This window comes from Gastrolobium bilobum, unplaced genomic scaffold, assembly GCF_033153095.1.
Source record: "Gastrolobium bilobum isolate Gb01-03AN ecotype WA unplaced genomic scaffold, APGP_CSIRO_Gbil_v1 utg3047, whole genome shotgun sequence".
Classification (NCBI taxonomy): Eukaryota; Viridiplantae; Streptophyta; class Magnoliopsida; order Fabales; family Fabaceae; genus Gastrolobium; species Gastrolobium bilobum.
In genome coordinates, this window is record NW_026895383.1 from 44,223 (window position 1) to 63,697 (window position 19,475).

The 19,475-nt window shown below is 32.4% G+C and overlaps 2 protein-coding genes across 4 annotated transcripts; one reads left to right on the plus strand and one right to left on the minus strand.

The window, feature by feature from the left end:
• The first annotated feature begins 728 nt into the window (after positions 1 to 728).
• On the plus strand, positions 729 to 1,526 carry LOC133308500 (uncharacterized). Its single transcript, XM_061509129.1, has one exon. It carries the CDS (start codon positions 729 to 731, stop codon positions 1,524 to 1,526), a length of 798 nt encoding a protein of 265 aa, XP_061365113.1.
• Positions 1,527 to 8,490: 6,964 nt separating this feature from the next.
• On the minus strand, positions 8,491 to 14,138 carry LOC133308452 (exocyst complex component EXO70B1-like). 3 transcript variants are annotated; one of them, XM_061509094.1, is made up of 4 exons: positions 13,651 to 14,138; positions 11,882 to 13,298; positions 11,269 to 11,370; positions 8,491 to 8,841 (listed from the first exon to the last, which is right to left on the minus strand). In XM_061509094.1, exons 1-4 carry the CDS (start codon positions 13,766 to 13,768, stop codon positions 8,691 to 8,693), a joined length of 1,788 nt encoding a protein of 595 aa, XP_061365078.1. In that variant the 5' UTR covers positions 13,769 to 14,138; the 3' UTR covers positions 8,491 to 8,690. The 3 variants fall into 3 exon arrangements, with proteins under 3 accessions (XP_061365078.1, XP_061365070.1, XP_061365061.1); XM_061509086.1 differs by having other exon boundaries at positions 8,491 to 8,829; positions 11,882 to 14,138; XM_061509077.1 differs by having other exon boundaries at positions 11,882 to 14,138.
• Between the last annotated feature and the right edge of the window lie 5,337 nt (positions 14,139 to 19,475).

Consider the following 19,475-nt stretch of genomic DNA (forward strand, 5'->3'; position numbering starts at 1 on the left):
AGGAGAACATCAGAGCAAAGATGTAAGCATCAAAACCAAAAATACATAACGAGCTTGCAGTGGAAAATTCCTTCAAAGGTGTGATTTCTTTTCGTATGACAGGTTAACAGATACAATAAAACTTACCTCCGTAAGTAGAAGTTTGAAAGACGAGGTTAGAGCACAACGAAGCAGTATGTATAATTTTATTATAATTTCTGAATGTTAAGATACTAGAATTTGATTAATTTAACTTTCACGAAAAATTTCTCCTTGCTGTCGTCCACTATCAGTCATCTTCCGCGTTGACGCGTATAAATTTTCATAAATAAGTCCTTTTCTTATTATTTACTAAATTCTACTTTCCTTTTTCCTTTTCTTATTTTACACCAACTTGATCAACGTGAAAGGCTTGAAAAACAAAATAATTTTTTCTTTGTATTCTTAAATTAAGAATACATTTGCACAGGAAAAAAATGTTGAAACCTCAGTAAAGTTACAAATGTACACACTACACACTGTCCCTTTTTTTTTTCTAAACTTTTAAATAACGAGTGAGATACGCGTTCAAAATGTAACTTTTGTTTGTTCCTATTATTGAGATAGAATTGGTTCTTTACAGTTCCCTTTCCTCGCAATTTCTCAGAATGAGAAGGGTTTCTTCCGATTTAAAAACGATGGCTCGTGAATGCAGCCAAAGCTCTGTATATTAGTCTGTGAAAGCCATTCTTGTTCACTTCAGAAAGAACATGACGCAGCCAACGGTATGGAGATTTGTGGGTGTTGTTTCATCGGTTGTTGGATTTCTCTGTTTCGGTTTGAGCTCCTCCTTCCCCTACATGTTTGGAAAGTGGATATGGTGGAAGATCTCTGTTTATGGTATTTTCGGTATCATCATCTGCCTCGTTCTCTTGCTTGCAAAGGAAAGGCAAAGACAAACTAGTCCTTGGCACAAAGCACATTTTGCATTTTCGGTTTTCAGCATCATTTGTGTGTACACATTTTTTTGGGATAAAGTGGTGAAGGTAAGGCCAGATGCACATATCGTGATTTCTTCCACTGCTTTTGCTATCATGTCATTCGTCTTGTCAAGACTGAGTCACTCCGGAGTGGAGATCGATCTCGTAAATTTTTTCTGTGGAAATCTAATAGCACAACTCATGAAGATAAAGTTACTGTTGGCCATTCTTGGACTGGGTTTCAGTTATTTTCTTTTCATTCTTCGTTCCCGTTTAGATGGCTTGGCAGATCCTGTACTCCCACTCCAAGAAACTCAACCCAATCCTGTACTCCCGGTCCAAAACGATCATGACGACTTGGCAGTAGATACTCAACTTGAAGTTGAGGATGATGATGATGATGATGACAACGACGACAATGACGGTAACACTCAACTTGGGGACGATAACTTGTCAGCAGATACTCAACATAAGTACAATTACCTTGAGTTGTACGCCAAGTCCAAAATGATGACGATGCCTTTCTTTAATGGCCCAACATCTAAAAATATCCAAGATATTTTAGCAAGAGTAATCCACTCTGTATAGAGAATGATTGTACCTAGAATTTATATCGGAAATATTACTCACATTACCACCTGAGGTAACTTATCTCATTTTCTCTCACTTCGATTTTCACATCCCATTTTTTTTTTCTTTTTCTTTTTTCTTGTAATGATAGGACTCACTCATTTTCTCTCTACCACATAAGATAACTATCTTACGTGGAAGGAGATTAATAAAATCCATATATTATGGATAAAGGCTTTCTCATTTTAAAAAAATGTAAAATTGTGTAATTTTAAGGGAGAGAAAGAGATAGATAAAGGAGGAAAGAGAGTTAACAAAAAAAATAAAGATAGGGGTCTTACCTCTTTATGAGAGTGAAAAAATATAAGTTGTGTCATTTAAAAAGATAAACATTTTTTCTTATATTATTAATGTCTAGGCTAAGACATTTGGGAGAAATCTAAAAAAATGATCGGTAGCCAAATTGTGTTAGCATGATTAAGAAGGTGCTCTTGGTATAAATAGATGCATTTTTTTTTACCATTTTATATCAATTAAAAAAAATATATTGAATATAAAATAATGAATTAATAGGACCCATTAATTGTCTCATGCGCTTGAACATGTTGCAAAAAATAAATAAAAAGTACACACACATCGATTATTCTATTATTTTGTATTCATTGTATGACGAAAGGATAGCATTAAAATATCATGTGACAATTATTGGCATAAGTTGTTGGACGCAATTCATGAAAAAGAAAAGGACCGAATTCCTATCTCATTTATTATTTATGGATTGGTTTTTTCTGTAATAAATATAGGTATGTTATTTTTATTGAGCTCACAATAATATCATTTAAGGACAGAAATTAAGATGTTTTTATAATTATGATCAGACCAAATGCAATATGGGCTGGTCAAATTGTATCAGACTAAATCACACACAGTTGAAGTGAGAAGGATTTTGTTATCAAAAAAAAAAGTGAGAAGGTTTTTGGATAATCTGTCTTTTGGGTTGGTAGATGTTGATGATGACGATAGGACCTTGGTTCTCCTTCGGCGCTGTGAACCTGACTGGAGGTACCTGCAATGACACTCTGACGCTCAAGTCAGTATCAATGGCAGGTGTATGTGTATTCTATTAGAAATTTTATAATCATTGTGGGCTTCAATCAATTGTAGTTTTTCTTATTTTAATAAAAAATGAGCTAAGTCATGATCCATATAGGAGTGCAGTATAAAGCCCATTTAATTAAGTGATCTTTTTATTTGGGCTTGGATATCTGTAAACTGATTAGCGTGGATAACAGTGTAGGCCTAACTCATAGGCCCATGATGAGAAGAGTACTAGGGTTAATAAGTTTGGCTAGGTCCCTCTGCATTCACAATATGTTAGAAAATCGTTACTCCACAACTTGTCCCATCGACGGTTGTGATCAGGGAGTGGTGTGAATTACATAGGAAGATCCTAGTCTTTCCATTGCAAGAGCATTAGAGGAAACAAGAAGTCTTCAAAAAATCAAGAATCATGTCTTCAACAAGTAAGCCTAAATCTTTTGGTGTTCTAAAATTATATAATCCTATTTTGAAAATTCTTATATTTGGTATCAAAGCCTAAATTATATAATTTAGAACTCAATTATGTTTTATCTGATATGATAGTTTTGGGATTTAATTTATTTTGTCTTTCAGCTCTCTTGATTCTTGATTGTTATGATATTTGAATCAAATATATAACAAAGATAATGTCTTTGTTATATCATTATTGTATTTTTTTTTAAATGACCATAACGAAATTGTGAATTGAATGACCATCAGGAATTGTGAATCTTGTTTTTGTTTCTATTGATCTCTATGAATAGAGATCGTGAATGCATGTCCGTGAAAATAGTTTTCTTTTTATTGAATTTTATTTTTAAACCTAGTGTCTTCAAAATTATTTGAATTTTCTGAATGAAATTTTACCATTTCAATCAAGGAACCTATTTTTTCATATTGCCATTGATGGAAGTATAGTAACTCGTTCGGAATTTTGGTTTAAATCCTCTTTTTAAAAGTAATGAATCCATAAAGGATTGAATAGGTTTTGGCTTGGTTTTATTGAGCTGTGATTTTGAGAAGAAATTATGCCTAAAATTGTTGCACAATGCAATAAAAAGAAAAAGAGAGAAGAGGGGCTCAAGTTGTCCATTAATGGTGCCATTCAATTTGGGGAAGAAGTTAAAAAAAATTCAGCATCTGTAGCGAGTATTCTAGAATGGAGTTGGAAAGGAATACTTCCTTATTACTTTATGGAGTAGCAATTTTACTAATTTGCCACCAGTAATTGTGTTATTATTTTTATTATGAAAAACTCAGTATTTTCAATAATACATAGTTAATTCACTTAATTGTACCAATGTCACTGTGTAGTAGGTCGCTTAGGAAAGTATTTTTTTTTTGGAAATAATTATCTCATGTTATCTCATATAATAGAGATAAAAGTAGTAGGGTCCACTATTTTTTTATTTTTTATTTTTTTTTGTCACAATTTTCGTTGTAAATGTGTTTTGTTGTAAATTTTGCTTAAAGTATTTTTCGTCAAAAATTTTTACGTAAATATTATTGGTCAAAATTATCGCTACGTATATATTTTTGGTAACAATTTTCGCTATAAATGTGTTTTGTTGAAAATTTTGCTGAAAATATTTTTCGTCAAAATTTTTTACGTAAATATTTTTGGTCAAAATTATCGTTGTAAATGTGTTTTGTTGAAAATTTTGCTGAAAGTATTTTTCGTCAAAATTTTTTACGTAAATATTTTTGGTGAAAATTTTCGCTGTAAATGCGTTTTGTTGAAAATTTTGCTGGAAATATTTTTCGTCGAAAATTTGGACGGAAATATTTTTTGTAAAAAAATTTGACGAAATTATTTTCTGTCAATTTTTTTTTTATAGAAATGTGTTTCGTCAAATTTTTTTACAGAATTATTTTTCGTTGAAAAGATCGATAGAATTGTTTCTGTTGAAAGTTTCGAAGGAATTTAGATTCTATCAAGAATTTTGACTGAAATATTTTGTCCCTAAAAAATTTATGTCAGTGATTATGACAAAATCTTGTTCCGTCTTTAGTTTCAACGAAAAAAAAATTCGTCTCTATTTTTTACGTAATATGATTTTTGTCAAACTTTTGACGAAATATTTTTCTTTGATAAATTTTGTTAGTATTTGAGACTTTTCTAATAATGTTACATTTAAAAATGATTTATATTTATGTAATTTTCACATCTTAATACTAAGGATAAAAGATAATACTTATTTGTTCTTTAATTGTAAAATAGTTTGGTTATGAATAACTATGGATAGCCAATTATTTTTATGGTTTGGTAAATAACGTTTATAAAATAAAATGCAGTTTCATTTGAAACCGAATTTTAAAAATAACCGGTTTTTAAAATGTGGAGCGGTTTGGTTATGGATCGGTTTAGTTCTTTTGGACATTTTGCACATCCCTAGAGATAGTAGTGAGCAAGTTCTAAAGGAAAGGTGTGGAAAAACTCTGTGAGTTAGAAAATAGAAAAAGAGAAAGAAAACAGAAAAAAGAAGATAGGGGGATACATAACCAAACCAGTTAAAAAACCATCATCAACCAAGAAGGGCTGACAAGAGACAGAAGACGTCTGACACTGTTTGCCATTACTTAGAACTATCACTGAAAGACCATCCACTATTGTGCTTCATCGAAAGCCCCCATATCATCTTGTCATCGTCGTCGAGTGGCCTTTGTGCTATTAGAGGTTGGAGGGGTCTTTCACCGAGGAGTAACATGTAAAGAACCAATTTAACCCAAAAGCTTAAGCTGTTGGTTGAGGCTACATTAATATTTTTATATATCTCAACACACCCCCTCACACGAGAGCCCACTGGGCTTGAAGGGTGGACAATGCACAGGCCCACCTACCCGTGCGAACAAAGAAATTCCACTTGAAAGTAAGTGGGTGGCGGCAAGGATCGAACCCGGGACACGAGGCTTTGATACCATGTAAAGAATCAATTCAACCCAAAAGCTTAAGCTGTTGGGTGAGGCTACATTAATGGTTTTATATATCTCAACATAACACCTATTAAGTCTGTTTGATTAAAGACTCTCAGGTATGCATCAAATAAAATGATTTTTTTGTGTTTGGTTCGACACTTACAATGAATAGATTAGATGGAAAAATAAAATAATAATAATAGATTAATCTGAATATACAAAGATTCAAGATACCTCTGTCTCTGCTAAGTCATTTGAATTCACGGGAATAGTATGAGAAATAAAAATAGGAATTTGAGACGTTGAAACTTTTTGGCGGTTTGTGATTAGGATGCAGATTTTGCAGACATTTACGTATGGCACTTTGGGTTTAAACATAAAAAATGTATAAGTGGGGTCCACAAAAAAGTAAAAAGACAAAAGAATAAATATGGGACCCACCTTTTGATTGTATGTGTAACATGAGAATCTTTTCTCATGTAAAATGAGAAAAGATTAACCCTTATTAATTTATCATACTAGTTTACTATGCTAGTACCATTTGTCTTTGGACACTAGTTTACTGGTTTATCACATCATTTGCTGCATATCTTCATGTTCTTATATTTGCTCCTAGTTCATCATGTTTTTAATATTTATTTATTATTTAGTTATTTGACCCTTTTTATGGATATGATTTGCACGTTACCTATCAAGAATAATACGTCTTTGTGTATATTAAAATTATTTTTACACGCAAACTCCTGTATTGGTCATTATTTTTTATGAATTTAAAATGAACCAAAAAAAAATTTAAGGACGTGACTGCATATCTGATTAAGTTGTTTTGGTGTACTCAGAATATTTGATTTTCTTTAGCCTAAATAGACTTTGATGTTCAAAGAGTATTCATGGGACATTAACGATTCACTTATTTAATTATTGGGAAAAATGTCTATACTTTTAAATTACATAACTTACATTCTTTCACTCTCACAAAGAGGTGGGACCCACAACATTATTTTTTTTGTCAACTCTCTCTCCTCCTTTATCTATCTCTTTCTCTCTCTTAAAATGACACAACTTTACATCCTTCAAAATTATACACATTTTTCCCTTAATTATTACCTTAAAATGGTGGAGTGGCGTTAATTAAAAAATGGTAATTAAAATTACACTAATAGCAAATGAGGGATCAATTTAGCCGTGAGTCGGCTTATTAATCTCATTATTTTTATAATCATTTTGTTTTGGGATAGTCTGATGATTTTAAATCGTTTAGTAATAATAAGTGAATAAACAATCATAGTTTTTTTTTGTTAATTTAGAAAATAAGGAATAAAAAATTAATTTGATATCAATTGAAATGAGAGTGGCTGAGCCATGACGGCTTGTTAACCCCACATATTTATTTTGACTCATTTTAGCCGTGACAGCTCGGTGATTCAAAATTTATTTTTATCGTAAAAGTTTATAACAATGAAAATAATAAATTTTCTAAAAGAATTAGCTGAGTTGAGACAACTTGTTAATCCTACAATTATCATTTCAGATTATTTTAACTGTGACAGTTTGATAGTCCGAAACCATCAAATCTAAAACTTTCAAATTAAAACTACTTTCAAAATTAAAATCAATCAACACTCAAATATTTTTTACAGAACGACGTAGCTTTGAGTTCCCTATTGCACCGAGGGATACGTCGGAGGGGGACTCTTTCCGTCAAGCACAAAAATAAATTTTCAAAGTTAGTTTTCTTTTCCAACAATCATTCTTATTTAATTTTTTGGGTGAAATAAATATTTAAAATGTTATCAATAATTCGCACAATTAATACAAGGTAACCGCCTTTTTAACAGACGGTATAAGGTAGGGTTAGGTTTGACCCGAAAAAATAAACGAGCCAGAAAACTCAACCCAGCCCGACCCGAGCCGGGTTAGGGTTGGCTCGCGGGTTGGCTCGAAAAAAAGCTCGCGGGTTGGCTCAAAAAAAGCTCGTGGATTAGCTCGAAATTTGGCTCGCGAGTTGGCTCAAAAAAATTAATTTTTGTGGAACTAGTCTTATTTATGGACTTGTACTAAACAAGTTTAAAGTTCAAAATGTAAGCTTTCATCTTCCACTGATCAAAATTAAGCTAAATAGAATCAAACGGTAAAAAAAAAAAAAAATACTTGACAGCAATAAACATACAAATGGACCAAAATGCTACCCTATTCTTAATAAAATTTATAAGTTTCTAATTGGAAAAGCTAATTATTTATAAGTTCAAAATGTAAGCTTTCATCTTTCTTGTTATTATTATTTTTTTAATACAGTCATATTATTATTATTTTTTTAATTAAAAAAAATACACAACCCGCGAGCTGGCCCGTTTGACCCGCGGGCTGGCTCGTTTGGGTCTGGGTTGTATCGGGTCGGGTTGAGTCGGATTGGCAGCTCATTTAGGCCAACCCAACCCGACTCATTTAGGATGGGTTGCGAGCCAACCCGACGGGTTGGCTCGTTTTTGCCATCCATAGTATAGGGTGCTGATACTTTCCCTACTCGTAATCGACTCCTGAATCCATATCTGTTTGTCAAACACCAGTTTCTTTAATAAAAGGTTTTTCCAATGTTTTTTTAAATAAACCTTGATGACGACTCTATTGTTTTAATCATTCAATAGTTTTCGCGGTCACGTCGCGATCGGGTTGGATATATATCATCATTCTGTTTATTGTTTTGTGAAGGTATAGCAGGACAATAATAAGATGATATCAATTCTTGGGTGAATGCTGGTAATAGAGTAGTTGAATATGTGACAAACATTAATAATACTGACTTTAGCTGCAAAATACCAACCTCAAAATTTACATAGGCTTGGATGGTTGAAAACTCTGACTAAGTATCATTTGATAAATGAGAAGTCTTGATAGCATGTAATATTTGTTGTATGAAGTATGAACTCAAATAAATAAAAATAAAAAAACAAATGTTGTCTGGTGCATCGTATTCACAATAAAATGTTTAATATAAATTTGATATAGGAGCATCGTATTCACACATTTAATATACACTGAATATATACAAAAAAATAAAAAATAAAATAAAAAATAGCAAAGTTGTCTAGTGGCATTACAAGAGTTGGAATATTCTAGTTTTATATTACAGCTGTCGAGTCGCAATGAAAAATAAATGTTTCCCTGAGTATCAGTTTTGTTAGGCATTTACGGAGCATTGTGAAGCATATAGAGCACACTGCATGTATGGAAGCCGGAGTAGTTAGTCATGTACAGCTTTGGATTCTCTTGTATTTGTTGGACGTGTTTTCTTGCTCGACAACCTTGATCATTCCTGCAGATGCATCTGTAGTATTTTCTGTCAAACACGTGCATTGTAAGTCGTTATTGTATGGATCATATATAAAACATAAACATTACCAACTCAAAAATTACCCATTAATTAGTTATCTTTTTAATGCAGGTTATATTATCACTATTATTTGATTAATTATTTTCTTATCAATACTTATATCCTAATATTGTTGCTTTTTTTCTAAATTAATTCAATTATTTTTCTTTTCAATAATCAACATAGTATTTTATTTATTTCAGCATATTTTATGATTTTAGCATTTTATCCTTTTTAGAAATTAACGCATTCAATGATGTTCTTTAGGCTATTTTTACATAGAATATAATATACCTGAGAATATCGATTTGAATATCCATATTCTCTATATTCAATTTGTTTATTGCTAGATTGATATTGAAATCTCAATCTTACTTATTGGATACAATGGTGATATATATATTCAAACCTATAACCTCATGCAAATTATCTAAACCTCTCACCAGTAAATGAATCATAATGGCTTAAATTCCAATCTTACATATAATATAAAACCCATGTTAATAGACTTTCACTTAATAACTAGCTTCTAGGTTGAATTGATTCTTTATATATAATATCAAAGTGTCCATGATCACACTTACTCATATCCATAAATTTGAAATGTGATTTTGTTAAATAAATTTATATTTGATTTTAGCAAATTAAAATTAAGTTTGTACCTAAATGGATATTTGGCTACAATTAAGATAAAAGTTTCTAAACATAAATCACTTTACTTTAAAACTTTTGTAATTAAAATTATGAGTTCGTATTTTCTGCAGTTACTGCAAATAAGTTATCTGCAGTAAGCCTAATAAGACGTCATTTTGGGACAAAAATCATGGTATTTTTGTAATTTTAATTTATTTCAGTGTTATTATAGTCTTTATAATTATAATTTTTTAATATTTCAATTCCAAAACGACGTCGTTTTGGGAGTAAATGCAGATAACTTATCTGCATTAACTGCAGGAATACTTTTCTGCAAAATTATTTATAATCAATTTGACAAACACTCAATTGATGACTCGGATTTTGGCCTTAAAATTATTGTATAAATGTTAAAGGGTAAAATTCAAATTCCTAATATGATTTTCCATTGAATCACTTACCCCTCATGCTTTTATTTTTTATCATTTAATCCCCTATGTTTTTTTCATCCAAATCCCTCCTTAACAGTGTTAAAGTTTCTAATTAATATGACTATTCTACTCTTTTTCCAAAGATATACTTGAGCTAGCTTGTGTCATCTTCTTCCCCAAGCTTTGCAATAATTTTTTACCATACAAAATTTCTTCAGTCTAAGACAAAATTTATAAACTTCCTTTACCTTCTCTATTTTTTCATGGATTACCAAGGTGCAGGCTCTAAACAAATAATCCTACTTATTTTACACCACTTTGTTATCTTCTCATTTGGCAATGAGGCAACAAGCCATAATGTCATCATAGCACACATTCTTTAACAATAAAAACAAAGTATGATCTCCTATTCTAATCTCCACTCAAATACCAACAAGAGGCTAATAGTAAATGTCATTATCAAGCATATTTGAAAAGGGATCTAGTGGTTCAGGCATAATATCAAACAAACTAAGAGCAATTAAACAAGCATCACAAAATCAAATTAAAGTAACAATTAGTCGACCTCATCATCTCATTTAAAAATTTAACAGTAGGTCCTTTACCTTGCAAGCATTGAAAGGCACAACAAGAACAATTGTATACTCACATTCATCCTACAGCTCAAGAAGTAAATAACAAAATAATAATTTGAAATTTTGCACAACAAGCGATGGGGGAGGAGAGAACCATAGATAGAAAGAGAATGGAAATTTACATTTCATAATTTAAATTTTTTGAAAAAGCGCTCTTTTTGTAAGTTTTATTTTTAATAAAATTTACTTTGGTTATAATCTCATTGCAATTGTTTTTTATGTTCCTATCACCAGTTACGTGGCACTTCATAAATTTTTTCAAAAACTGAATTATGAAAGAAATTTTGATTGTATTGTTAGAATCCCTGCAAGTCTTGAGAAAGGATGATATAAAGGGTAGAATAGGCAAATTCATCCAATTTTTACATGTTAAGTAGGGACTTGGATGAAAAAAAAAAACACAAGGATGCAAGTGGTTAAAAAAAAGCATAAGAGATCATGTGATTCAAATGAATATCATAGGAGAATTTTTGTACCTTTCCCGAAGTTAAATTTAATTAGCTTATTACGTTCCATGTATGTAATTATAAAAATATAAAATGTTCTCATTTTCCTCGTTATAAAAATATGTAATCAAAAAAAAAAAAAAAACCCTATAAAAATATTAAATGAAAAATATTGTAGTTTCCAAAAAAAATAAAATGAATAATATTGTATTCCGTGAAAGGAAAAAGAATAAAGAACCTAACGATTACCTTGGGTATGAAGAATTAACGATTGTCTTCTCAGCGCACTTCCTCCATTCATAAAAATCTTGTGTACTGCGCAGGACTACGTTCCATGTTGGCTGAATAGTTCTGCAACATACCAAAATTCAGTCCTATAGATACATTTCAACCTAAATTAAGAAAGAATCAGTAGAACACTTATTTTTGGGAAAGTACTAGCACTGATCGTAATTCACATATAGGAATTCTCTCTTTATTATATATATGATTTTTGGGATGAACAGATGCTATTTGCAAACCACTCTTCCACCTCTCTCCAATATGTGATGTTAACATTTTTTCATATTAAATGAATGGTAATAAATATAAAGATTTGAGGAATGAATATTATAGACAATATTAAATTTGATCCCGAAATATGACAAAAAGAATTTAATGCTTGAGGGAGACGACTGGAGAAATGATTCTAGACAATAAATTTGATTCCGCAATACAATAGGTCTATTCATCTGTTTGTTTGATTAACCACTTAACCTACTATATGTGATTGCAATTATCACTGACATAAAAACAAGCCTTGACTTACTAAAAAAATAAAAATAAAAATAAAAAAACAAGCCTTGAAAATTCAGCGACGTACCTGGGGTTTCTGTGCTCATCTTTTCCCTGGAACAGCTTGTCTATATGAGTCGCAACACCTTGGGCCCCAAACTCCTCATGCATATCCATATTTTCTCGAGGATTTATTGCATTTTGGAATCTTGCGATGAAATTTTCAAACGCCGGCAACAAGTTTTTCTTCAATGAACTTTTCATGACTTCTCTTAGGTGGTCATCAATGACAACCCATGTAGACTGATTCAGACATATCTCCTCAAATTTCCTCTTAAAAAGCTCGAGCTTTTCTTTCCATGACACTGCAGATTCATCATGTGCCAGTGACTCATTATTGTCTATATTCAACATACCATGTATCTGGTCCCATGAGCTTCTCTGGTAGTGTACAAGATATTGCCGCATTTTCACTATGTGTTTCTGGATCCATTCATCACCCAACACTTTTCCTAGCTCACACTTTTTCACCTTGTGAACCATGTACATCCAATTGTTCATCATGAAGATAGAGCTCATGGAAGAGTCTTTGTAGATCTTGGAGTTGGCTTTCAAATTGCTCTCCAACAACTCCAAAACTTGAGTCACCTGGAGAGACAATGAAGAACAAGGAAGTGACCCTTCATCGTTAAAAGCAAGCTCAAGGGTCTTCCAACAATCACAAGCAACAAAGAGGTAGTTCATCACATAGCGGTTAGTTGGATGAAGCCCACCACCGGAAACAACCACCTTTGCCGGGTCTTGACGAATCAGATTTTCCATCTCCAAGAAAACTCCTCTTATTGCTTCTCTTAACCTTTTACAGATTCTATTTGCCTCATTGAGAACCACACAACCTTCTTTACCTGAGAACATTGACTCCAAGTTAGGTAAGAGTTCATTCAGTGTCTCAAACACGAAAAGCATTATGAACAAACGCTGTGGTGAACGGCTTGTACTAGCCACGGCATTAGCGAAGAAATTCAGTAGAAGAATGCTGGGTTCATGACAAACCTCCATGAAAGAGCGATCAGCAAAAGGAGAGAACTCAAAGACACGATTGCAGAGATGTTGTTCGTTAGGAAACAATTCCCCGAAAGCATCCTTGGAAGCTTTAATCCAGCGTCCAACTTCATCTTTGAGATGTTTCAATGGCATCATGTGAACCTCTTCGATGCTCTTTAGGTCCTTTAACAACAACTCCTCCTCCAAGACTTGTCTTCGCCAACAGCAGAAAACATGGTAGCAGTGCTCCTTCACAAAACCCGAAGCCATTGCCTCCATAAGTTTGGCTTCAAAGTCATGAGGATACATAACTGTCTCCTCATTTTTTATCTCAATTCCCAGAAGCAAATAGAGTTGGCTTGTGTGATCTGTGTCAGCTTCTCTTTCTTCTCCCTTACCAGTATCAATTTGAATAGCCACATGCTCTTCATGACTAGCAGTTCCAATCTCTAGTTCGATATCTGAATAGGAGCGAAGAACGTTGAGAAAATAACAGTAAGCTGCTCCAACCAAAACGAGTCCCAAGTTGATGTTCATGAGTTGTGTCACAAGACATCCAAGATAAAAATTAAGCAGTTCCGCTTCAAACGGAAGGTCAATTTGCTTCATTATACTCAATAACACCAAAGCAAATGACCCGTTAGAAATTAAGCTAAATACATCAAGTGTTTTATCTAAGTCTTTATCACTGAAGAAGTTGTATAAAGAGGTTAGCATCAAAGCAAAAACTTCCACAAGAGCTACCAACAGGAAATTATTTGAGAACCGCACTTTCCTTGCAAATAACATAACACAGATGATTGTGAAACTCACCACACCGTAAAGAGAGATCTTCAAAACGTGATACTTTCCATCCACATTTTTTGAAGATAGGCTCCACGCGTAACACAGCATCCCAATGACACTTGACACTAATCCCACTATTCTCCATAACTTCGCCTGAGTTGTCAGATTTCGGAATGGTGCGGACATTTCTTTTTGAAGGTTTAACAAGAGGAAAGGCAACAATTAAAGGTTTTAACTAAGATGGAAAGAGGTCGTGCCAGATGTATCGTGTGGAAGGTATAACCATGAAGCAAGGGTTAGGTTTGGGAGTGTTCATCAACTGCGAAGTAATTTCCATTGATGAGGAGAGAGATTATATCATCGTTCTAGTTGGGTTATTTTGGTGCAAATGTCTATTATCTCGAAGATTTGTTTCAAAGAGTTTATCATTTTCATGGAAAGAGGATAATTCAACATTTTGAGAAAACATAACACGTGGTCTGGATTATGACATGTGAAGCTACCTCGAAGCTTGTTTTAAACCTAATTAAGGCGATTTTCAGGGAAAGAGAACGGAATTTCCTTTTCCTTTTCCTTTTCCCTTTTCTCATTTTGATGTTTGGTTTACTAGATGCAACATTCTTCAAAAAAAAAAAAATTTGAGTAAGCACCGGCGCTCACACCGCACATAATACACTACACAACATGACATGTCAAGATGATAATTCTAAAAAATACCATATTTTAATATTAAATAATTTTTTTAATATATATAATATAATTTATATTTAATATATATAACAGTCCATAATAAATTATATAATCAATTAAATATTCAAATTCTATATCATAAATATAAAGCAAAAATAATTTTTCATACCTTGTTAATTTTTTATGTCAAATTTCATAAAAGAAAAAAATTGACTTATAAATTATTTTTTCACTTTTAGTTAATAAAATAAAATTTAGACTTAAAAAAAACTTATCAGATAGGTGTCAAAACGTTGATCGCATATAAAAAAAAAACTAATTGTCTGTCAAAAACACATATCGGAGTGTTGATCCTGTGTCCAACACATATTCGACGGACAATTTTAAAAACAAAAACACTTATCGGTGCTTTCTAGTTGAGCACCATTCTTGAATTAATTGTGCGGCAATGGTCCTTTTCCAACTCGTTGGGGCTTCTAGAATTTAATTTTTTTATATATCCACTTGGTGAAAATTCCGACTTGAAAGAGCCAATTCAGAAATAAACTTAACTAATAGTGCAAAATGAATTTAGAATTATAATAATAATTAAAAAATAGTTAAATTATTATTCGTTAGTCTATAAAGATTGAACTTATGATCTCTATCCAAATTGTAATATATATAATCTTATAAGTTCCGCTAACAAGTCTATAACCAACAAAATATTGAAATTATTACCCCCAATAAATAAATAAAATAATTTACAAGTATCATCGACAACAGATAAGAAGAGCAAATTAAAGATAAATTCCACATTTGTACAGTGAAGAGTAACTCTTTATTTATTTTCCCGGTAACTTCATTACGTCATGTCAGGAGCTCGTGGAGAAGACAAAAAATATAAATAAATAAATAAAAATAAAAAACAGAGTTAGGAATATACCTTAGAATCAAACCACCTTAAACTCAAATCAAATGCATCACAGCAAGAGGGATGGCGATGTTTGGGAAATTAGTGAGGGTCCCAACAAGCAATCTTATTTGACTGGCAAGTTGGCGAGTTTCGTGCATTTAGTAGTGTATCTACAATTACTATATAGATGAGTTAGTATTTTCTTTATTAGACCATGGCAAATGAGGAATACCAACTCACAATTACGACATTCATATTTGGTTAAAATTGATTTCATCATTGAACCCTTACCGTCACTCATGCCGGTAGCATTCCATCCGTATTTACTGGCAAATGGCAACTCATGGATATAGTCAAGCACGTTCTTGACTAGTCGTGCATGCTTTAAAACGAAGCAACTAGGTTTTAATCCTTATTTCCTATTCTTAATTTCAATCCAACATCTAATATTACTATATTAGCAGCTGGCATTTGCTGATTGCATATTTCATTAATGCTATCCAAATCCAGTAGGTGGTGGCGATGCTTTATTTGCCCGTAGCTTGGCCCATAGGCGTTGTCCGTCTATATCTCGTTTCGTAGTGATTTAATAAACAAAAGAAAATCAGTTTAGATGCGAATATCGTTGAAATCTTAATCAATCAGACTAGATAAGGACAAGTCTACAAACTGCTGCTAACAAGTATCTACTATAATAAATGCGAGAAATATTTGGGTTGTCCCCCTTTGGAAATGTATACAATTTTTTTTTCATTTTATCCCTTTCTATCATTTATATTTTTATCCATATCCCATATTTTTCAAAGGGTAGTAGCTATTTTTGTGATCATGGACCACCCGAATATTTCTCAATAAATGCGTGGAAAAGTACGGGGATGCTATGACAAATCAAACTCTTGTCTTTACAGTTCCAAAAAAAAGTCTTGTTTTTACATCATAAGGAATCCTTCAACCACGAAAAAAATAAAATAAAATTGAACTGGTAGTTTCTTGTACAATACAAATAATTCACCTATTGTTTACATCCAAGTAATAAGAAGATCATCAAGTCATGTTGTTTGAGGGTTGTTTCTGAAAACAGTTTTTAAATTTAAGAACCAATAAAAAAATTCATTTGTCGTGGAGTGTTTTATGAAAATTGTTCTAAAAATAATAATATTATGTTTTTAGTTTTTAGAATAGATATTAAAAAAACATCTTATAGACGTTTTAGGGCATGTTTGATTGTTATTTTTTTTTCAAAAAAATTGTGTTGTAGAATAGTTAATAAAATATGTATTTTTTGTGTTTTTTTTATTTTAAAAATTAAAAGTCAAAACACAAAATATAAAAAAATTAGACATATACTCTAAATTTTAGTATAAAAATTAAAAAATAATTATAATTTTTAGAATCATTTTTTTGAAACAGGTCTTATCAAATTATTATTTTTAAACTAAAATGCTATTTTAGAAAAGACAATTCACACACGCTTGCACAAATTTTATAGTTTTAATATTTTAAATGATTGAACTGGATTAATTTGCATACGAAAGACAATTGAATTTAGTCAAACTTTTCATACGTTTTAGGAGTGTTTGATACAAGGCAAAATTTTAGAATCGTGGAAAATTGCAATTGAGAATGTTATATTTTTCATGTTTGGAAAAAGGAAGAGTAATTTTTTTTTCATGAATCTTGCTTTATCGAGATTTTAAGATGTGAACAAAAATCTCATCCAGTAATCACACCCCACAACTGTTATTTTAGAAACCTCACATGCTGGGAAAATGTTCGCAAATTATTCAGACAAAAATACCCTGTGTAGTTATCTTTGCCACCAACGTTTTGCTTTCTTCGAACTTTGTTGAAAGCAAAATCCCCGGAAACAACTAAATCACATTATTTATTTTCAAACGCCAAAAAAAAATCTTCAAGAACAAGAAGCCTCAGCCTCAAGCTTTGGCGTTAGATAACGTGAAGAAGGGCAAGGTCGACAGGGTCCGATTTAGCAAAGATGGTTCTATCCTCCAACTCATTGTCGTCGAGCCACTACCATCATCCTCAATGACTCTCACCTCATCGACGTTCTGAATAAACAAAACGTTGCTGAAATAAACAAGATGAACGATGAAGGTTAATTTTGTAAATTTGGTACACATTCTCATTAATATTTTATAATCAGCCAAACATAATATCAGAAAAATTAACCTAATATTTTTTGAAATATTTTGGCCTATCAAATAATTTTTTATAACATTCTCATAAATTCATTTTCCAAGAAAATTGTAATTCCCGGTAAAAAAAAATTTAAACTCCTTGAGTTTAAACTTTTAGGGTGTGTTTGGTTGGGGAAAAATGTTGAGATAAATGGGTAAGTGGGAAGTGGAATAATTGGGTTGCTTTGTTTGGTTTAGGGATTCTGAATATTTTGCTACCTAAATGAGATTGCAAGCGAAACAACATGGACATCTAAATGAATGAGAAAGCCGGCTAACAGAACCCCTCTTGACATATGGTATTGTATGTTAGCTAGGTAAATGGTGTCTATAGGCAAGACCGCTAATGACGAGCGTACCCTCCGTCGCTGTCTCTGTCGGTTTGGGTTCTCTGTTGCTGCTTCTGTTCCTCACTCAGTTCCCTTTTGGGGTCGTTGCTTGCTATGGAGACGAGCGCGTACACAGTGAATATTACATGAGTGCTCGGCGGAGCAAATAATTGAATTATAATTGGTTTTGAATCTCAGAGCCTTCAATCATTATACATGAAATGTTAATACAAGAAAGGAACGTCCTATAGCTACCACCTCTATCAAGGGCTGGTGGTGAGACTTGGACTAGTTTCGAGCAATTTTACAGCATCTTCTTCTGCAGGGATATTGTGCCAACCAGAAGTTCTCATTGACATAACCCTTGCTCGCTCAAGTCCATTACCTCTAAATCCAGTCATTCATAGAATTTATTGTAAAAACAAATTCTGAATTTTTTATTTTTACTCGGGGTGATATATATGGCAAAAAATTCTTTTGTTCGTGTATAAAGTTTTGAAGCGTTGGGATTGTTTTAAATCTTCTGTAATAATTTGCACCAATAAGAGGAGCGTGGGAACATCTGATGTTTTTTTGTTAGTTGTTCCTTCGCTCTCATATATTTCAGTATTTGCTTCTGTGTTAATGTCCCAGTATTTGCTTTTTAAAAAACAAGGTTATTTTGGTAATACCAACTTGTTTTTCCATCTATATTTTACCTTCAACCAAACATAGATTTCATAAAAGTTACTTAATTTCTCCGGTAAAATTTTTCTCAACCAAACAACTTTTTTTTACATTTTTCTACCTATCTCACTTTCCAACAATTTTCCTATGTATAATATTTCCCTATTATTCATAAAATTTCTTCTCAACCAAACGCCCCCTTAGTTCCTTCCTTGAAACTTCACCTTAAAAAAAAAAAGGGGACGGATTTTCATCCTAAGCCTAAAAGGGTCTCTCTTTGTATCTCTGTGACAGCAAATTTTACTCACTTTAGAGAGAAGATGCCTATGGCTATCCAAATCCGGAGATTGCTGATGCAGCCTGAGGTATGGAGATTTGTGGGTTTTGCATCAGCAGTTCTTGGACTGCTCTGCTATGCTCTCAGCTCCTCCTTCAATCATTTATTCGGAGAGTGGAATTTTTTGAAGATATTTCTTTATTGTGTTTTCAGTTTATTCATCTGTCTCATGATTCTTTTTTTTTTTTTTTTCTTTGTAAACTGTCTCATGATTCTGTTTGCAAAGATATTGCAACACTCCAAAAATCTTCTGTCCAAAGCTCATTTGTCATTTTTGGTTTTGACCATCACCTCTATTTATTCCTTTTTCTTTGATAAAGTAGTGAATGGAAAACCAGATGCATATAGTTTGATTTCGTGTGCTGCCTTTTCTATAATGTCCCTAAGTTTGTCAAGGCAAACTCAACGTGGATTCGGAGTTGATCTTTCATATATTTTTTCTAGGAGCTTTAATAATACAATTCATGAAGATTAGATTATGGTTAGCTATTGTCGGAGTATGTTTCAGTTATTCCCTTATTATTTATTATTCTTCCTTAGATGCTGCACCAGAAAATGATCTTCTTGAACTCCAAGATGAACACTCCATAGTTATCGAAGTTGATTCGCCACAACTGACCAGTGCTAATATTGCTAGTATGTTGCAACAACTCATGACTTGTGTATGAGGGCACTTCAGCAGAGCAATTCAAATGTGGCAAACATGCTTTTTGAGCAGGTGAAGGATTACCTTGAAG

What these genes read in the sequence shown, in the direction of transcription:
- LOC133308452 (XM_061509077.1), bottom strand. Translation starts at nt 13,809, where the DNA reads ATGTCCGCACCATTCCGAAATCTGACAACTCAGGCGAAGTTATGGAGA. An exon ending in GATGAGCACAGAAACCCCAG is followed by an intron (nt 11,371 to 11,881) that starts GTACGTCGCTGA and finishes GGTATGTTGCAG; the next exon opens with AACTATTCAGCCAACATGGA. An exon ending in GTTAATTCTTCATACCCAAG is followed by an intron (nt 8,842 to 11,268) that starts GTAATCGTTAGG and finishes CGTGTTTGACAG; the next exon opens with AAAATACTACAGATGCATCT.
- LOC133308500 (XM_061509129.1), top strand. Translation starts at nt 729, where the DNA reads ATGACGCAGCCAACGGTATGGAGATTTGTGGGTGTTGTTTCATCGGTT.